General features: G+C 45.4%; 2 protein-coding genes across 2 annotated transcripts in view; one reads left to right on the top strand and one right to left on the bottom strand.

Moving 5' to 3' along the window:
• Positions 1–21,855, top strand: part of mapk8a (mitogen-activated protein kinase 8a) — a 326,366-nt gene that overhangs the window by 196,482 nt on the left and 108,029 nt on the right. The window lies entirely within an intron of this gene.
• The window catches only part of unc5b (unc-5 netrin receptor B), an 87,143-nt gene that overhangs the window by 13,084 nt on the left and 52,204 nt on the right, over positions 1–21,855 (bottom strand). Inside the window, exons 2-8 of the mRNA XM_083774610.1 lie at positions 14,854–15,084; positions 13,154–13,297; positions 12,418–12,521; positions 10,551–10,731; positions 9,818–9,985; positions 8,591–8,755; positions 5,128–5,154 (exon numbers count right to left, since the gene is read on the bottom strand). Coding sequence (XP_083630736.1) covers positions 5,128–5,154; positions 8,591–8,755; positions 9,818–9,985; positions 10,551–10,731; positions 12,418–12,521; positions 13,154–13,297; positions 14,854–15,084 — 1,020 coding nt within the window. The remainder of the gene's footprint in view (positions 1–5,127; positions 5,155–8,590; positions 8,756–9,817; positions 9,986–10,550; positions 10,732–12,417; positions 12,522–13,153; positions 13,298–14,853; positions 15,085–21,855) is intronic.

Here is a 21,855-nt window from a genome sequence, read left to right as displayed (position 1 = left end):
CATTTGAAAACAGCAGAGATCAGCTATGTTCAAAGGGCCGAAATGTATAAAGGGTTGAAGTGGTTAATGTATGTTTAGTAATTATAATCTAAATCTACAAAGTAACTAGTAACTAAAGTTTTTCAAATAAATGTAGTGGGGTAAAAGTGCAATATTTGGATCCGAGATGTAGTTAAGTAGCCTACAAGTAAAAGTATTGGGAATTGGAGAGTACAAATACCTCAAAATTGTACTTAAGTACAGTACTCACTGTAAGTAAATGCACTTAGTTACTTTCCAACACTGGCAAAATAATGGTGTCTGTCTGTCTGTAAACAGCAGGGTTATTATGGGGGCTGCTGGGGGGGTCTGACTGGAGGAGAGTCTATGGCCTTAACCTGACCTGCTGTCTGTTAGTTTCTACCTGCTGGGTGAGAGTTCCTGACTGACCAGCGGGTACGCACACGCGGCATGCCGGCCACTAGCACGTGAGCTAGACACACATACACACACCGTTAGCATGCACGTGCGCTAGACACACACACACACACACACACACACACACACACACACACACACACACACACACACACACACACACACACACACACACACACACACACACACACACACACACACTGTTAGGAGTAGAGCTAATAAAGGAGAATTTTAAAGAGCTGCTTTTTCTTTCTGAATTCTGATCCAATGATGAGAAGTAAATACATAAATCCTTCTCTGGCCGCACTTTTGCTCTGAGCAGGGAGATGGGGTTTGTCGGGAGCTCATTTGGGACGAAACTCTGTGGACACATCTCTGACATTATGAAAGACAGAAAAGAAATTGTCGAGCGATCAAAATAAGCGATTTAGCAATAAACCCTGCCGCGCACGGTCGGAGCTGAGGTGTGCTCGTGAAGGATTATTTTTTCCCCTCTACCACTGGTTAATGGATATAATAACAGCAGAATTCGGTATGAAAACAGCTAGTCCAGAATCCTCCTTTAATTGACTTTTTTTTGCAGGACATCGGTATGGGCAATTATGCAGCCTGCGATTCTACAAATGGATTCTAATTCATAAAAAAAAAAAAAAAATCTAAAACGACACAAATAGCAGATCTACACGTTCACAATGTGAGCATTCCGAGCTTGCAGATAAGGCTGTTTTTTTAATAGTTAAATAAAATTAAGTTACGTTTTTCTCTCAAATGGAAACTTTTATCAAATTTTATCAGATTTCGAGATTTTGCACTTTTTTCTTTTCTTTTCTTTTTCTCTCTCTCTATCTCTCTCTCTCTCTTTTCTTAAAAAAAAAAAAAAAAAATCTGGGTCAATAATTAGTGTTCTAGGTCAGGTTCTGGTTAGAGGAAAAGGAGACTAGATGGACAGACACAGAGGAGAGCAGGGAGGGAGCGGCATGGAAAGAACAAGGGGAATTAAAGGAGAAAGATGGACTTAACAAGCCAGGAATGAATTCCAAGAGGAGAGATAAAGGGGAGAAGCAATGAGGCCATGGTGCAGGATGAGAAACACTTAGATAAGGTTGTGATTTGCGGTGTGGGTTAGTAGAGGAGGACGAGGAGGAGGTTAGTAGTGAGTGAGGAGGAGATAAGGATCCTTGAGCCATGGAGCTGGAACGTATCCCCCACATAAAGGAAATGAGAAGAGGCTGGAGGGGAAAGCCCAAGTCACCCACTTGAACCCTACAGTAGCATCGCTATTCTGGATTTTAAGATTTTAATGATAATATAACATAAATATTAAAAAAATATATACCGTATGCAGAAAAAAAAGCGGGCCCTGATCCAGAAAAAGGTGACGACTGGCCCATAAAGTCCGACATCCCGTTAGTCCAACCTATGTGGCCGGGTTAAGACTGAGGCGTGGCCTGTTAAGACTGAGGTTATAGGGTTAGGGTTTGGGGATAGTGTTAGTAATCGGTCAGACTAATGGGAGGTCAGAACAATGACGTGTTACCGAAAAAGGTATAGACTGTTTAAGTGGTTAGATGACCTATAGTTGCATGCGGGTGTTGTGATTGTGAAGGTCCGATCTACAAGCTCACTCGTGAGCCGTGATCTGATCGGTGCTGCAGCCGAGTATGAAGCGGGCATAACAGCAGAGGAGTACAAGTACAACGGTGCTGCTGGAGAAAAGGTGAGAGGAGGAGAGAACAGAGGCAGGCAGAGGAGGAGGAGGAGGGTAGAACCAAACTGAAACTGACAGCCGTCCGCACTTATTACCAGAAATAGAACAATAGTGAATTAGGAGCTTTATTAGGATGGCAGCTCTCTCCTGAGAGAGAGAGAACGGCGACAAAACAACCGCAGAGACGATTAATATGATGAGTGGAATTTAATGTAATGCCGAATTACTTGTGTTCAGTCTATTTATTTCGATGTCCGTTTGGGTTATGTTACACGTCGGGTAAAGCCGAGAGAGAGCGCAATAACATCATGAGATATATGAACTTGAAAAGCGTTCATATCACAGTGCTGAGAAGTCGCCAGACACTATCAGGCCATGACCAGAATCCCTTGAGGTGTCATGGTGTAGAAACTACAACCTTAAAGAGACTTTTTCGGTGGCAGAAAAAGAGCTGTTCTAGAGAGAAGCCGATTATTATATACAGTATAATACGGTTTGCATGTATTGTACATTATACGTATTACAAACTTAGTATCGTTTGGGTTTTTCCCGAAAAATATTAATGTTTTATAGAGCACCGAAGTCCTGACGTAACTCGCTCATCCCGACGATTCCCCTGGTTCACGGAAGTAGTTTCTCTATGGAGAATAACATGGGGTGATCTTAATATCGTCTACTATAAGCGTTGTGGTCCAAAAATAAACAAGCTGTCTCGGCGTTATTGTCAGGGAGGTGTCTCTGTATCGTTTGCAACAGTCAGTCACTCATATATGATACAGTCTGCTTCTAGCGAAAATCTAACTAATTCAGCAGCAGTAACATTAGCGTTTTCTCTCAGTCAGTTGATTCTTCATATCCATGTGAGTGAAGCGGCCGGGATGACATGTTTATTTTTCAAACACAGTTCTTATATGAATCAATCTAAAACTCCTCCTATGGTGATTTCAATGCAACTAAACAAATACATGAACCTGGGGACTGACGCCCTCTACTGAAAGTGACGTCAGACTTCGGTGCTCTATTAATTAAGTGCACTCTTTAAATCCAATGTTGGCTGCTGTGATGTGCATAATTATGCACTGTATGCTATATTTACCATTGTCAATGGATACAGCTTCAAATGTTGCATTTTGTATATTTCTATAGAAAATATTTTTAGAAAGTATTTGTCTGTAACCAAGTCCCTTCACAAATTGTACAGATTTTGATGTAAATTTCCCAAAATGTTCCCAAAAAAAAAGCAGAAACATATACAGTAGCATGTGTTGTGTGAGCTTGTAGATCGCCTCATTTCGGCGCAGAGATTTGGTGTCAAGGGGACCACGTAGTAATTACGGAACCCTGGGGGACGCCGGTCAACAAGTATTAGAATAACTTTGAGCCGTGCTCACACCCTCTGTTATTTATCGCCCTCTCCTGATCCCATGGCATATTCATCTCCAAAGGAATTACTATCATCACTGCCACTTCAAGGCCAATGGATGATAATCAGCCAGAAGCAGTGTGAGGAATGAAGACCAAAAAGACGGTAGACGTTCCCCCTCCATTACAGAAGCTTTCCGTCTAACAACGTGGATGAATAGTTAGTCAAATGCCAAACCCTGTCTTGCTTCTGAAGAAGGCGGTCGCAACCTCCCCGGGTCCCACAATCAACTGAGAGAGCCTTCGTGTGGGAAACCAAGGCCGCACCGTCTGCACAACCTGCTGTGTTATTCCTCTCACTATCTGGACTTTGAGACAACGCAACCCTGAGACCCAGATCGATCAAGAGGGCTGCTCAGGATACACAAACATAAACAATGAACAATGAACTTTACACACACACACTCCTACACCACACGCCGCCTTTCTGAAGAGGCATGTATAGGCCGGGCGCAGCGCACGCTTGCGACCAGCAGCAATGACTTTGGTCTGACTGATGTATATGTGTTTCAAGCCTTATGACCTGCTGTAAAACCTTTTGCCCTTCGGGGACACTAATAAACAACCTTGAACCTTGAACCCGATGATGAATCGCATAGACAAGTCGTGCTAGACTGTTTGTTGTTGGGTCGGCAGTGGCTCAAGTAGTCCGCTTGGGAACGTGGACATGTTCCCGGTATGATCCCTATGGGTTAGTGTCGAAGTGTCCTCGAGCAAGACACTGAAACCCCCCCCCCCCCCCCCCCCAACTTCTTCCAATGAGCCATGCATGGTGTGGTCCACCATCGGTGTGTGAATGTGTGCGCGAATGGGTGAATGCAATGCACCATTTACCATTTTCTTGAAATTAAAACTTGTGAGAAGCGGTGACACAGGACTGTCACGCAGTGTGCCAGGACTGACACACTCTGTTAGGTAGGGAGAGAAGGAGTGAGCCAACACACGGAAAGCGACGCTGCGTGTTAGTCAACATGCCCAACAAGACGGGACAGCGAGTGTAATTAGGGTAGACAACGAGGTGAGGCGCGTCTGCACCGACTGAACTCAATGCAAGATGACAGAGCAGGGTGGAGGATGCACAGGCATCAAACAACACAACACAACACACGCAACGCAACGCAAGCCAACACGCATACAGTACAAACACACAAACCACGCACCCTTCTTCCTCCACTGCAGTGATTTGACAGCTTTAGATAGTTACTATATAGGAGTTACTTTCTATATTTCAAATAATATGAAAATACATTAACCGATAAATGACGATATGATGATATTATTAATGAATTATTATCTATTAAATGTAAACTATTTTAAAACCATCCTCACCTTTACCAGCTGCAACGTTGAAGTAATGATGAACACAATAATGCATTGCTAATTGCAAAAAGGGCTTATATTTGGTAATATGAATATTATATGAAAACACACTCACACTCACACTCACACTCACACTCACACTCACACTCACACTCACACTCACACTCACACTCACACTCACACTCACACACACACACACACACACACACACACTTCTAGGTGAGCAGTGGAGTGAAAGGGAGGTTGTGAGATGAACTTACTTGCATGTTCAATAGCAATCTTTTTATCTGTTTGAAAAGGGAGAAAAACAAGAGAGAAAAGAACAAAGAAAGAAAAAAAAAACATAAAAATGGATGGACTAGTAGATATGCAAATGAACGTTACAATAAAAAATAATGAAAATGCAAGAGAGGGACATTGGCAAACAAAAACAACAGCAGCCCATCAATATGTAAATTGCAACATGAACTAGAAATGCAAGAAAATCATATCCCCTCTATGCACACACCCCCACACCCAGCCTCAAAATTAACCTTCCATACGAGCGTGTATCAGAACGTACACAGTATCGCTGAGCAAATGCATATGGTCTGCATAATTGTTTTACACAATACACATGGGAGAAGAAAATGCCAACAACGTTATGTTTGGCTGTTAGTGGTGGAGGTGAACATACATGGAGGAAATGAGTTTGCTGGCGTCGTGTGGAGAATTTCACCGTTGCTCAAGCAAACAAACGCTTTAATATTGTTTGTTGAGTGGGAGACACGTTGCGTTTTGCCAGCGTCAAGAGACAACTTATCGCTTAAAGCCGCGTCGAAAATAGCTACAAAAATTTGTAAATCGTCGCACCGTGACATGTTTGTAAGCTTGTAGATCGGCTAATTCCGGGCCTTGCCATCTAAGTGAGCCGTTAGGGTGCGAGGTAGTTACTGATGACACCGTGTGCCATTGCTGTGCCCGTTAGGTAAGGTTATCTCACACAACTTATTCTGAGGCATGTCCACACACACACACACACACACACACACACGCACACACACACACACACACGTGCACACACACACACGCACGGACGCCACAGCTTCCAGACAGCAAATGATTGCATATTTTTTTTCTCTTTGAAGAGAGCGAGCTCAGAGGGAGTATCACGCCGGGCTGCCGGGGCACATCAAAGTGTCATGGCAGCTCAGAGCTCTAAACCCAGCGCTTTAATGGAGACGCTTAACGTCGACACACTTCCATGATTTTTTGGATGGCTGTGCATAGCTTCCGCCTACACTCCTGACTCCTCTGTGTTCATTTAAAAGGTGCTGGAAAGTGATATTCATTTTACATTGTGTTTGTTGTCATGGTTTTGTTTTTTCGAGTTAAAAAGCTCTATATTCAGTCGTTGCTATAGAAAGTGTTTATTCCGGTCTTTCCAGCTTCTATATAAAACAGAAAATACATTCCGGGTGTGTTACAATTTTAATCCGATCAGGAGCGATCTCCTATGAGTTTCATCTCCTCATATATGGATGACATTGATATCCTGACCTGTATAGAGCGACAAATCCCCGTTCATTTTCCTCATAGACTTTTCAGAAAGTATTTATTTAAAGACGTTTACGCCGCGGACAAAGCCAACTCTTGTCGTGACAAATCATGACAATAAACACAATGTTTTGGTCCAAACAACGGCAGGTTACAACAGGTTTTTTGTTTTTCTTCTTCGTAATTATCTGTTCGTCACGACTCAAGTTGGCTTCGTACGACGCTTAAAAGGCCTTTAAATGCATTGGGATTAATTTCCTGGGCCTGGCGTCGTCATGAAAGGGGGCGGGACTGCGACGCTCTATTCTCTGTTTATTAAAGAGCACTGGTGGAACGTAACTCCACTACATCTCAGATCCAAATATTGCACTTTTTACTACATGTATTCGTAAACTTTAGTTACTAGTTACTTAAAGTGGTTAAACGCTAAAGCGTCCAGGTCTTAACCCATTCTGACCGGGCACCCATTTTGGTGTCAGCATCATGTTATGCTTTAGCTATTTAAAAATAGCAGATCTACAAGCTCATATCGCGCCACCGAGTGGCGCGATACGAGCTTGTAGGTCTGCTATTTTTGAAAAATCGAAGAGCGACTGACATTTCTAGAATCTGATCTCAGGTCAGAATGGGTTCATCAGACCAGTGTGTGTCCGGCGGAAACCTCGTGTGAATCTGATCTCAGGTCAGAATGGGTTAATGGGTTTAAGTGTTGGTCTCCATCCATCATGGAGGAGAGCAGACCACGGTAGACGCTTCGCCCAGGAGGACCACGCGAGCCCCCAGAGATCTGTGCACGACGCTGCATGTGTGGATCAGACATTTTTGTCTGTCCTATTAGTGATCGCTGCACGCATGTCTCTTTGTGTCAGGGCTGGAGCAGGTGACTGAGAGGTGTGTGTGTGTGTGTGTGTGTGTGTGTGTGTGTGTGTGTGTGTGTGTGTGTGTGTGTGTGTGTGTGTGTGTGTGCGTGCGTGTGCGTGGACATTTTCTTTCCGTCTCTCCAAATGCTAATGCGCTGTCAGCACGGATTCCGCCAGCCTCATCACAGCGCTGTGCATTTCAGTGTCAGTGTGAATCTGACTCACTCTCATATGTTCCTCCTCCTCCTCCCTCTGCTAATTCCTTGACTCGGTCGTGCTTTTTCTTTTTGCTTCCCACTCCGTGACCCTCCCTTATCCCATTTTGGGCCGGGAAGCCCTTTTTGGTGTTAACATTACGTTATGCTTTATAGCTATTGAAAAATAGCAGATCTACAAGCTCGTAGCGTGCCACCGAGTGGCGCGCCACAAGCTTGTAGGTCTGCTATTTTTTGAAAAATCGAAGAACGACTGACATAGAAACGTAGCTTTTTTAGAAAACTGTCAGGATATAGAAGACATTTTTTAGAATCTGATCTCAGGTCAGAATGAAAACTGTCAGGATGTAGAAGACATTTTTTAGAATCTGATCTCAGGTCAGAATGAAACGTGTCAGGATGTATTAGACATTTCTTTTTAATCTGATCTCAGGTCAGAATGGGTTATCCCCCTCGACGACCCCTGCACTCGCACACTCTCCCCATCTGTGCTGTTTATACAGCGGAGGAGGTGGATGGATGGGGCTCGTCCTCATGTCTGTCTCTCCGTTGTTCCGTCTATATATACGCTTTTCGCCGCAAAACAGTCTGTCCTGAGTCCGTTTGACTTTAATCCGTCATTTAATCCGTTTTACTTTAATCTGTGATTCTGGTACTTTTTTCTGTTGTAGCTCATGTCTATGGAGTTGACGTTACTCTAATAATAAGACACCCAGGTGTGGTTATAATATTCTTTCTGTACATATTTTTTGGAGAAAAACAAATCTCATGAGCACGATCTCGCACTCATAAGTCGTAAATGGGAGTCACATCATGGCGACACGACGATGGTCAATTCAATGAACGAGTCTTACAAATGTGTCCCTCTGACTTTTGATTTGAATGCCTTCGGATTGGCGACAAAGAGCCAAGCGCCATCCAAAAACAATGTCTATTAAATGATAATGCAGCTCTGCAATGAGTTGACATAAGCCCGGTTTATATTGTGCTGCGCAACAGAGTATACACACATTAAAGCAGTGGTTTTCTCAACCTTCAAATCAAATTTGAACCACTGTGGTCAAAGCAAGGACTTCCTATAGGCTAATAACGGTACAGGTCAGGTGACTTACTGCGCGTGCACAGGCCCTCCGTGCAGTTCTGGCTCTCCATCATGCCGCCGCTGCAGTGGCGGCCGCCGTTGCGCGGGGGCGGGGCCTGGCACTCGCGGCTCCGCCAGTGGGTGCACTCCGTCCCGCAGGCCGACCACTTGGCCCACTCTGTCCAGCCTCCGTCCACTAGGGGGAGACAAAACCCAGAGACGGCCGGTGTTCAATAATGACAAGTATTGAAACTCCAGACAGACAGACCTTTTGGTGTTTCTAGCATTATGTTATACTTTAGCTATTGAAAAATAGCAGATCTACAAGCTCATAGCGCGCCACCGAGTGGCGCGCTACGAGCTTGTAGGTCTGCTATTTTTGAAAAATCTTGAAAATGTAGCGCAAATCTTTGAATATGATATTCTTTCAGAGCGATTGTTTTTAACTCAAATCTTTGCTTCTGAGAGGGGGGGGGGTCCTTCGAACAACATATTTTCAAATGGGGGTCGGCGGCCAATTACATATAATTTTGGGGGTCCTTTGACATGAAATATTTAGAACCACTGACATGGAAACATGAGGTTTTTCAGGAAACTGTCATGATTTAGCAGACATTCTTTTAATTTCGACTTCAGGTCTAAATGGGTTAAGTACAGTACTTGAGTAAATGTACTTAGGGACTTCCCACCAGTGTTTACGGTGTGTATTATTAGTAGAGAAATGTGTAAAAACAAGCTGCATTCTTAACATTTTCTGAACCACATTCTGTACATATATAGTACCGTATGTGCACATATCCTAGGTTAATGCTAGTGCAGTCGGTCACATTCTACGCATTTCGCACACACTAGATTACTAAAAAAACGTTCTTCCTCCCATTCTAGACTTATATCCTATTCATTGCTGCAGAAACAACAACAGTCTGGACAATTCATGAATAGATGAAATATATATTCATTGAATATAAAAAAAGAGCAATATATTTATGGTTTGGCGATGAATTGGATCTGCTTTTTAGGTACTTTGATCAAGCGCATCGAGTCGGCCGGCAGAGTTTCCTGACTGAACTTGCTTTGCGCATGTCCGTGACAGGCGTGAAGCTCATATATTGTTGCTCCATATTCTATTATATGTTTTCGTAAATGAATGCCCTACTTGATCATGCTACAGTGTCCCACAAAAGCATGTTTCGAGCTTGTAGATCTGTTACTTTTGCCGTTTTTTGAATTTGACTCTAAAAGTGACAGTTTTGCTCACCTGGGCACAGCGTGGTGCAGGTCACTCTCTGGAAGGGCTGGCCCTCGCAGAACGCCCCGCCGTTGAGAGGCGCGGGATTGGTGCAGCTGCGCGTCCGTCGCTGCCAGCCCCGCCCACAGCGAGCGTTACACTCCGACCATTCGGTCCACGACGACCAGCCTCCGCTCACTGGCAGGTTAGAAAACACACACACACACGCACACACACACACACACACACACACACACACACACGGTTGTGTAGCGTCCGTTAGCATAGTTTGTTTTCAACTATTATCATGTCATATTGATATATGTACTTGGCACGTTGGAACGCGCCGCGACCAGCGTTGCCAGACTTTGCAGAGACAAGCAACCAGGTCTACGGAAACAAGCCCAGAAGAAGCGACTAGGCCACGGCTATGTCATCGATCTACAAGCCGGTGAGGGGGTCTGCGGACAAATACAACATGTTTGGGAACCACTGGTTCAAAGGAAACCAGGAACAAGCCCGAATAAGCTACGACACTTTAGAAACAAGCCCCCACCAATATAACTACTATAACTACAAAGAAAGGGAAGAAGGTATATAAGTATATAAGGAGTCAAGGACTAAGGAGATCAAGGCAGGAAAAATAACGTTTGAGCGCTTCTACCACAAAGAAGTACAAGTAAAGGGTTTCAGATATTTAGGAGCTTGTTTCACAAACAGCACACTCGTAGGGTGTGTGTGTGCGTGTGTGTGTGCGCGTTACCGTAGACAATGAGTGTGGCGGTGCTGCTGCGTCGCCTGGCCACCACGTTGCGCGCCACGCAGGTGTAGTTGGCGGTGTCCGACAGGCGGGCCTGTTTGATGATCAGGTCGTGGTCGATGGTCACCAGGAAGTTGGAGTCCGTCGACGGCTCTATGGCGTCCTCGTTCTTTAGCCAGTCCACCTGCAGAGGGAGAGAGAGAGAGAGAGAGAGAGAGAGAGAGGACAACATGGTCAGACACAAGCGCATGGCGCGGACACGTACACGCACACACACACATGCACATTCTTTGTTTATTGTGGAACAGAGCTTTGCGTGTATAGACAAATGAGCTGAACTATTCATGCATAAACAAGGAGTGTGCAGTGGATATGTAGGGGTCGTCGACCAGCCAGCCAAGGTCTTTTTTTTTAACGATTCTGACTAAATGAATTCTCAGAAGAGAAAAAAAAGAAGGAAGAAAAAGAACAGGATCTCTGACAGTCTGGTCCAAGGCTATAGCATAAACGCCAACGCACAAACACATGGTGTAAACACCGTGAAGAGCCTCGGAGGGTTATCAAATCACCGCTCCGTGCTTCCATGCAAGCACCTTTTGGGCCAAAAGCTGTCAATATTTGATGAATAAATAATGACTAAAAGTTTGGCCGCCCAGGATTTCTTTTTTATTAATATCTATCTTCTTCTCTCTGCCCTTCTTTCGTAATGTTTGTGAACAACCAGAACGCACGCACGCACAAAGCTCATAGCACACTGTGAGTGTACAGAGCTGCTGTTTTCACAGAAATGTGGCCTACAGTGACAGAATACGGATGCCAGGGTTCATGTGGTTCATTGCCAAACGATGAGTGGCGTGTATTTCCAAAACAGATAAAATATTGATTGTGTGCCCTCCGGGAGTTAGGGTTACAGTAACATAGTCCAGTGGTTCCCAAAGTGGGGTCCAAGCCAGGGCGTCCACAAAATAATTCAGTTTTTCTTTTCTTTTTTTCTTTTTCTTTTTCAAAACCCTAACCCTAACCCTTTTGCCAGTGAATTATGGTACTGTATGTGTGATATGTGAGCTTACCATAATCACAGTAAACCTTTAATCATATTCCATCATTCAAGGGCCTTTGGATAGAAATGAAACAGACTCCATGCAGTCACTTTCAGTTAGAGTGCTATGAGTGTCTATGACTGTGACCAGCTGATGGTCGTTGACGCTTAATTGATGCACCAAGGAAGGCAATTATGTTTATGTACTGTCAAATGTCTACATCTATTCTAAGTCACCATTTAAATAAATGTTGTGAAAATGTGTTGTGACTTTGATTGAAAGTCTTAAATACAATAGTTGGCATCTAAATGTAAGGTTGTAATATGCTTATCTGTGTTTTGCGAGGAAAAGGAGGTACCTGGAAATAATTCTTCCCCCCAAGGGATACCTTGGCCAAAAAAGTTTGGGAACCCCTGACAGCCTACCTGGGCAGGGGGCATGTCCTCCGAGGGTTAACCCATTTTGGGGCGGGAACCCCTTTTGGTGTTTCAAACATTATGTTATAATTTAGCTATTGAAAAATAGCAGATCTACAAGCTAGTAGCGCGCCACTCGGTGGCGCGCTACGAGCTTGTAGGTCTGCTATTTTTGAAAGACCGTGAAAATGTGTCGCAAATCTTTGAATATAATATTCTTTCACAGCGAACGCTTTAACTCAAACCTTTGCTTCTGGTGAGGTCCCTGGAACAACATATTTTCAGATGAGGGTCGGCGGCCAATTACATATCATTTTTGGGGTTCCTTGACATGAGATATTGAGCACCACTGATACAGAAACATAGGCATTTCAGAAAACTGAAACCCTAAATGGGTTACGGGTACATAGTTACCTCTGCGGGGGGCATGCCCTCCGGGGGGCGACACTGCAGCAGCACCTCCTGTTCCAGACGAACCTCCCGTCCCAGCGGCTCCTGCTCAAAGTTCTTCCTTAGGTCTGTAGGGGGCGCCAGAAACAGAGTGGACGAGTGAGTGAGTGGTGGCCGGTTGCAACCCAGAGTGCCACCAGTCCACCCCCACACACACACACGCACGCACACACACACACACACACAAAAGCCTCTTTCCAACTCGTGCATTTTCCTTCATACATGTTTTTTCTTCATAAACATGTACAGTGTCAATCACGCCGTACCACACATGGCCACGGGAGACTAGAGAAATGACATGTTTATTTTAACTGATGTTGACACGTACAGTATGACAGTTAGATGGTGGAGAACACTCTGCCTTTACGCTCCCTATAGGCTCTCTCCCCTCTCTCTCTCTCTCTCTCTCTATCTCTCTCTCTCTCTCTCTCTCTCTCTCTCTCTCTCTCTCTCTCTCTCTCTCTCTCACACACAGACACCAGTGTTGATTTCGTCGACTATGACGAAAAATGTTCGCCGTCTACCTTTTTTTTCCACTGAGGAAAAACTAAAGCTAAACTAAGTTTAGTATGTTAAGTATGTTGAAATATGACTAAAAGTCTCAAACTAAATCAAATTTTACTCAAAAGACTATGACTAAAACACACACACACGCACACATGCACACACACGCACACATGCTGTGATAGTTAGTACTGACAGGCGATGCGCACGTATGCGCGGGTGCTCTTGGTGGTGCCCGCGGAGCTCCAGGCCACACACTGGCACCAGTAGTCCTCCAGTCCAAACAGCTCCTCCACCTGCTGCCTGGACACGGAGATGTCCACCTCCCTCACCACCAGGCCTGGAGGAGAGAGAGACAATAATACACATTCATTAAAGATGAGTCCTGGACACGGAGATGTCCACCTCCCTCACCACCAGGCCTGGAGGAGAGAGAGACAATAATACACATTCATTAAAGATGAGTCCTGGACACGGAGATGTCCACCTCCCTCACCACCAGGCCTGGAGGAGAGAGAGAGACAACACACATTCATTAAAGATGAGTCCTGGACACGGAGATGTCCACCTCCCTCACCAGCAGGCCTGGAGGAGAGAGACACAACACACATTCATTAAAGATGAGTCCTGGACACGGAGATGTCCACCTCCCTCACCAGCAGGCCTGGAGGAGAGAGACACAACACACATTCATTAAAGATGAGTCCTGGACACGGAGATGTCCACCTCCCTCACCAGCAGGCCTGGAGGAGAGAGAGACAATAATACATTCCTCAACTTAACTCAACCCACCGCCAGCAGGGGGGCACCGATAGTTCAGCAACCGCCACCGTTCACCACCATTCTATTTGGCTAGTTCCTCTACCGAAAACAACAATGGTGAAGGTGGTCGCGCTGATCGGATTATTCACTTGCTAAGAGTCTTTAGAAGCGTTCATATTTTAGATATATATATATATTGAGGCACTAAACACGGTCGCTTTATTTATCCAGCGCAATTTGAATTGGAATACTTCCTTAAAAAGGCCTAGAAAGGCCTCATCCACCACCTTGCTCTTTGTTCAATGCATTGTGCCTGAAGGGGAAGCAATCGAACACGGAGCTGCCGCTCGACGAGAGCTTTGATTAGCGGTAAGCCAACTTTATAGTTTTATCATTAATACATGAATATGTTAAAGGCGTCGTTGGCGGTGCGGTATTTCATTAAAAAGACGTTAAAGAAGTCCTTAGCATCATGTACAGCAGTTTTCAGTGGGTTCTAGCTACCTGTGATCTGGTCCAGGCTCTGTGTGAAAGCAGTGGGTTCTATAGCTACCTGTGATCTGGTCCTACTAGGGCATTAAGCAACTAGTCGACTAGTAAATCCACTAGTCGACCTTGTTGGTACTAATTGACTAGTTGATGAGAAAAATAATGGGTAGTTAAACAACTAGTCAACTAGTAAAAATTACTAGAAGTGAATGCCCTAGGTCCTAGTAGTGCTGGCTGTGTGAAAGCAGTGGGTTCTACCTGTGATCTGGTCCAGGCTCTGTGTGAAAGCAGTGGGTTCTACCTGTGATCTGGTCCAGGCTCTGTGTGAAAGCAGTGGGTTCTACCTGTGATCTGGTCCAGGCTCTGTGTGAAAGCAGTGGGTTCTACCTGTGATCTGGTCCAGGCTCTGTGTGAAAGCAGTGGGTTCTACCTGTGATCTGGTCCAGGCTCTGTGTGAAAGCAGTGGGTTCTACCTGTGATCTGGTCCAGGCTCTGTGTGAAAGCAGTGGGTTCTACCTGCGATATGGTCCAGGCTCTGTGTGAAAGCAGTGGGTTCTACCTGTGATCTGGTCCAGGCTCTGTGTGAAAGCAGTGGGTTCTACCTGTGATCTGGTCCAGGCTCTGTGTGAAAGCAGTGGGTTCTACCTGTGATCTGGTCCAGGCTCTCCCGGGTCACGTGGTCGTTCTGGTTGACCCACTCTCCGTTGCACTTGAAGTAGATCTGGGTGGCCGGCGCCGCCCGGCAGCGCAGCTGCACGTTGCGGTTCTTGACGATGAAGGCGTCCTCGGGCTCCAGCTGGAACTCCGGCAGCGGCTCGGCGGGCGCCGACGGGAACGAGTCCGGGAGAACCTCCGCCTCGCCGTAGTCGCTGCTCTCTGGGGGAAAACACACACAGACACACACCACGGTTAGACATGGAGGACTTTGAAGGGGAACTCTGTGTGTGTGTGTGTGTGTGTGTGTTCGTGTGTGTGTGTGTGTGCGTGTGCAAGATGGCGAGCGTGAATGTTCCCTGATAAGAGCGGTTTTCCGCCAAGACCATGACCTTTCGAGGCGACAACAGTTTGTCCTCTAAGTGGCGATGAAGTGACGCTGACATTTTGTCCCCCACTGCGCTGTCGGGAGGGGCATGGCGTTGTTTAGTTCTGGTGATAATAGTTGTTTTTTAGATTTTTCTTGGCCTTTCACGTGTGTTGGCATTTTCCCCAAAGATGAGGGGGCACGTGAATTTAAAACCATTAGGATGAGAAGAACATGTCTCCTCCCCCTCCCCCCCCCCCCCGGTAGCCACAAGAGGTTTTGTTTGAAAATACCAAAGAGTTTAGATCCAGTGGGTTTCGTCTATATACTGATGGATTGCACGGGGCAAACGGCACACAATACATCAGCAGATACCTCAGATGGCATTAATTTCCCCTCTTCCAGCCCTGTATCGCGCTGCTGGACACACAGGGAGCTGTGTGGCGGAGCCTTGCAGACAGCAGTGGACCTCTCTGGACCACGTACCGGAATAAAATGATCACAGCCCCGGGGCCGAGGCTGACTAGATGTGATGACCTTTACACAAGAAACAAACTGTGCACACACACTCTCTCTCTCTCGCGCGCGCGCAGCGCGCGCGGGACGCTTATTGGGATATGGCTTTATACACAAGTGAGCTGCAGGATCCATTCCCCTCTCAAGACAAAACATTTCACCTCACACAGGAATCAGAACCATAATAGCAGTCACGCGACTGCACCGGGGGCCAAACGTACGAAATGCCGATACAAGAATATAAACGCATTGTCACGGCGTTTACAGTAGCTGCCTCTGGCTATATAGAGACGAGCGTGCGTGCGTGATGTTGCTTGCGCACGCACGCTGCTGCTTATGCTATTAGTTGTTTGACATCATCTACTAGGCGCTATATCTCTCTCCATTTGCTTATCTCGCCATCTCTTTTCTGACTTGCCCTCCAGGGTTGCGTTGCGGGTCTTGTGAATTGTTAATGGCTCCCCACTTTCCGACAGGAATATCTGTTGTGCTTTACGTAACCGATCTGAATTCAATAAGCATTAAACAGAAGGCCAGTTGACGGCGGGGGGGTTGAGAGCACTGGCTCCAGTCTGGAGATGCCAATAGGCCCAGGCAGGTCCGGCCCTGAGCTCTGTCTGCTGTGAGCGCACGCACACACACACGCATGCATGCATGCACAACGTGTGCGGTGCTCCAACGTAAACACACGATCCTCATACACTCGTCTCCACTGGTGGAAAAGGTACTACATCTTTTTTTTATGTCAATTAAGTATCAATACTGCAATGTAGAAATACTCTATTATAACTATAGTACAAGTCCAGAATTAAAAACTTACTTTGGTAAAAGTATATTGGTATTGGTATCAAAATGAACTTGAAGTACCAGAACTAGAAAGTACTCATTACGCAGAATGTGTCCCGTTTCCCGTTTTTTTTATTGTATGTTTAAAATGTATACAATTCTGAAAATAGCAGATCTACAAGCGTTGACACATGGTGAGCTATACTGTACTGTATATAGGGCTGAAGTGGTTAATGTATGTGTTGTCATAATGATCTCAATCTACAGTAGTAGTATCTTGTTAATAAAGTTTTCAAAAAAATGTATTGTAGTGGAGTAAATAATATCTGCGTCTGAAATGGAGTGGAGTAGAAGTAAAAGGACTAACAATTGGAATTACTCCAGTAAAGTAAAGAATACATCAAAATTGTACTTAAGTACAATACTTGAGTAAATGTACTTAGTTACTTTACACCACTACAGCCCGTCTCACACGGCCACAGATCTGAAATCTCATTCCAGATATCATCGCTGTGAGGTGAAAACCTCATATGTCCAAAACCATTCCTTTGTATTATTTAAAAACAATTATTACATTTTAAAAATAGGGACAAAACACATGCTCACAACAACGTGCGGCTTGTAGATCTGCTATTTTCTGCCTATTCGAGCCCAGCATGCTCTGCAGAGTGCAACACTCTTGTACAAACTGACAAAGCATGGCATTCATTTACAACAAATCATAAAAAGTTTAAATGCTGGAGATTCGGAGACTCGGCTATATACAACAAGAAGCGAGATGTGGCTGCTTTAGCGCAAACCAATTAAAACCGATCACTGTTTTAACATACATCCAATTTAGTCAATTATATGTCTGCGGAGAACACAACGAAGTACGCCTGGAAGATAGATGGTATCTTTTGTTCTTTGAGGTAAGAGAGAGCACATCGCCCGCTCCGGTTGACATTTGATTCGATGAGACAGTAATAGACACTAAGAGAGAGCGACAGGATAGTACAAGAGACACCGGAGGACAAAAGCCTCACTTATACTTATTTGTGCACATGGGCGTCCCGCGACGAAAATAGACGATTTACAAGCTCACAGGCGCATCGCAACGCGCTTGTAAATCGTCTATTTTTGTAGCCCGTGTGTGTGAGATTCCATCTCAGGGACGTTAACACTATAGGCCGCCTCTGGGCACAAGGATTCCATCTCCTTGACCCACATGTCTGCCAATGGTGAACCACACAGCCTTCCCAGAACCAGACACACAGGGTGGTCAATACCGAAGCCATATGGTGATCGGGTGATCGGTGAAGGGCAACTGTCACCCTCAATCTGCCTTCATCCATTCATTCTCTCCCATGCACTCGCTTTCAATAAAATCGGCTTAATAGTAATAATGAATTTGTAGTGCTTTTCCAAGTGCTTAAAGCCCTTACAATGGTTCGTTCATTCATACATTGGGAGGTGAAGCGCCCTCACTTAATTCCCACAATCACACACCAATGGTGGCAAGCATACGACTCAGTGGAGGCATTGTACGTAGGGTACAGTGTCTTGCCCAAGGACACTTGGACATGTGGACAGGGAGGAGCCGGGACTCGAGCAGCAGAACCCACGGATCATTGGACGACCTGCTCTATAGCTCCTGATCCACTGCAGCTGCCCCTCTGCTCGACTGTTTCCATATTGCCAAAGCATTCAGGAAAATAAAGACAAATGAAAGAAATGAATAAGAAGCCTGGTAGACTGTCAAACAGCTATAGTGCACTGCTCCTTTTGTGAGGACGGAGTTCTGCATCTGGCTTCTGTCACGTCTCCCCTCTCCTTTTTCTGTCTCGCCAAACTAATCTAAAGCGCAAAATGCAAAAAAGAATATCTTTAATCCACAGCTCGTCCATGGGCATAAATCACATTCTGTGTGTGTGTGTGTGTGTGTGTGTGTGTGTGCGTGCGTGCGTGTGCGTGTGTATTCCGTGCACAGTTGGCGTCTCGGCCCTCAGCTTTGGCTAAGCCGTTGCCTGCAGTCTTTCAGGCACTGCATTCTCTGTCAATAAGCAATTGTTGTCTCTTCCATTCCTCCCTTCCCTTTGTCCAGCGTTGATCGATGTGCTTGAACACAGTCGCGAAATACACAGTCTGTCTATCACTCCTGCGCGCGCGTGTGCGTGTGTGTGTGTGTGTGTGTGTGTGTGTGCGCGTGTGTGTGGGTGTGTGTGTGGGCGGGGGGAGAAACAGGAAGACAGGGGTGAGAACTTGAGAAGCACATAGAGACGGTGGTGCAGACTGTGTTGGAGACAGAGAGGCAGAATGGGAGGAGATCTCAGAGTATTTGTATAAGCCCTTGTACACAAGTGTGTGCGCGTGCGTGCATACGTGCGTGCGTGCGTGTACACGCAGTGGTGCCTAAAGTCTCCTTTGTACCTCGTCACACGACCGTATATCGCACGGCGACAATCATATTATTTCGGGCGGGAGACACCGTCGTGCGAACAAAGTATAAATCAGGCTTAGAGAGAGACACGGTTTAATTAAAACACACTGTTGGGAGACAGACAGACAGGCAGGCAGCTTCCCATCGCTTTCTCTCTCTCTGCCTCTCCATCTCTCTCTCTCTCTCTCTCTCCCTCTCTCTCTCTCCCTCTCGGATAACAGTGCTTTGGAGTGGAACCTGTGTTTTTGGCCGCGCCACACAAACATCCATCAAGGCCTCAGCAGCCGGCAATTTAGGTGGAATGGAGTGCGGTCTCGAAGACAAGAGCTCCTCGCAAGCCCTGCACACCAAGTCTTTTATTACCCTAATGACAGACAGTAAGACGGCTAGAAGTGTACACACACGCACACACACACACACACACACACACGCACAGGCTTCTAGGGTATTCTTCTCAAAGAGCACAATCACACACACGTAATGACTCAGTCTCACGGTGATAAAATCAAAACGCTAGCCTGTGCGGTGTGTGTAATCACGCACACAGACAGACAGACACTGTGAGGGACATTTACAGATACAATGTGTAGCCGCGGTGTCTAAAGCCTTGGTTATACTTAGCTGTGTCACGCAAGTGTCGCCTTACAGAAATATCACGTCCCAAAACACTGGTTCTCACACGTCTTTTCTCCATCCACGGCATCCCCTGAATTACCCACGTGAATATTACTCGGGAGTAAAACCACCTAACTCAATTTTTTGAGTTTTTATTTATTTTTTCCCTTAACCAATTTAGGCCGGAGGCCGATTCTAAAAACGAAATATTTATATAGCAACATCATTTATTTATTGTTACATTTTTTTAATACTGTGCATACTGTACAGAACCCCAAAATGGGTTCCCGGCCTGAAGGGGTAAAACACCAAAATGGGTTTTCCGCCCAGAATGGGTTAAATGACTGCTGTGTTGGTTTAAACAAAAATTTAACCAATGGACAAAGCTTTGGACAAAACCTCTTAACTCTGTTGGACCCTCAAACTGTCTGCTAAAGCAGCTAACTCCACCACCTCTCCCCCTCTCAAACTGTCTGCTAAAGCAGCTAACTCCACCACCTCTCCCCCTCTCAAACTGTCTGCTAAAGCAGCTAACTCCACCACCTCTCCTCCTCTCAAACTGTCTGCTAAAGCAGCTAACTCCACCACCTCTCCCCCTCTCAAACTGTCTGCTAAAGCAGCTAACTCCACCACCTCTCCCCCTCTCAAACTGTCTGCTAAAGCAGCTAACTCCACCACCTCTCCCCCTCACATACGACACATGACAATATAGTCACAGCACCAACTTTGATGGGGCAGTAATGCTTTGTTTTAAAAATATAAGGTTTTCTTAATGTCCTTGAACAATGAATATTTTTCATTTCGAGTTAGGTCGTATCTTCCTATGTTTCCCCCTCAGATAGACTTACTATGTCACGAGGAAAGCCTGAAAATATCCGTTTCCATTAGTGTTCTGCGGAATCCCTAAACTCTTATTCTGAAAGCTCACACAATGACACATTGTTGCTACTATTGGGTGCTTGATTCAGTTTACACCACGATGGAAATAAGCTCTCAAGCTTTTTCTTGTATCTTATCGTTTTGACATGTACAAACTTACAAACATCTTATTGCTGTCGTGCAGACCTTTTATCTCCACACACTTGTTGTGTCTTTTACACGATCACACTACATGAGCGTCACATGTAAGCATCAACAGTAGCAAAGCTCGACAGCGCAACACGTTTGTTGTACTCTGTGCGACCTCTACACTACACTATTATACTAGTGACAGTTTGACACGTGCCCCTGGCTTCCATTCTATGCAGGGGTGGCACCGGTTCCCGGGTTGCGGCATAACATGCCGCACACATTGCGTCAGCAGCAGCAGTGTGTGTGTGTGTGTGTGCACCATAACCCTAAATAAATCAGGCCTATAATGGGGATGGAATCACCCCCCGATCCTCCCGGCAGAGGCGCTGAGCAGCGGAGCGGCACGGTCATAGCAGTGGAGCGAGCGGCCTTGGAGTTTAGTAGGAGAGAGAGAGAGAGAGAGAGAGAGAGAGAGAGGGAAGGATTGTGGAGAGGGTTGACACAGGGAAGCTGGAGAGTCACTATATACAGTATGTATAGGCACACATGCTTAGTGACACATTCGACAACAATTAACAACAAACACATTTTCTGAAAAAAACATGTTTCTATGTCAGTGGTCCTCAACCTTTTTCATGTCAAGGACCCCCAGAAATATCTCTATTGTGCCACGGACCCCCATCTCAAAATATGTAGTTTCAGTGACCCCCCAGAAGCCAATATTTTTGTTAAAAATGTTCGCTCTGAAATATATATTCAAAGATTTGCGCCACATTTTCACGGCTTTTCAAAAATTGCAGACCTACAAGCTCGTCTGCTATTTTTCAATAGCTATAAAGCGTAACATAATGCTAACACCAAAAGGGGTTCCTGCCCAAAAATGGGTTTTAAACACGCACATACACCAGCCCTATACACACATATGTAAGCCTCTCTGATTGATGCCGCAGCTCGCTTGGTCTTCAACCAGCCAAAAACTACCCTCCATTGGCTCCCGAGAGCTCTAATAAAAGTCTTGCCCTTTTTTCTTCTTTCTAATTATAATTATTTGTTCGGCCCAAATAATTGTGTTTATTGTTATGATATTGTCAACTCGGCTGTTTAAATAATTACTTCCTGCTGCCCTCGTCGTTCTGAAACGGGGCGGGACTGCGACGCACTATTATGCGTTCTTCTTGCTTACTGTAAATCGCTCTTGATTAAGAGCTAAGCGCGATTACTGCTAAATGCCTACATTGCAAATTGTATGTATTGTATACCTGTAGAAATGGCATTGGAC

Source organism: Protomyctophum parallelum (genome assembly GCF_964188405.1).
Source record: "Protomyctophum parallelum genome assembly, chromosome: 10".
Lineage (NCBI taxonomy): Eukaryota > Metazoa > Chordata > Actinopteri > Myctophiformes > Myctophidae > Protomyctophum > Protomyctophum parallelum.
The sequence above is the reverse complement of the archived record's forward strand: the minus strand, read 5'-3'. Positions and strand labels throughout refer to the sequence as shown.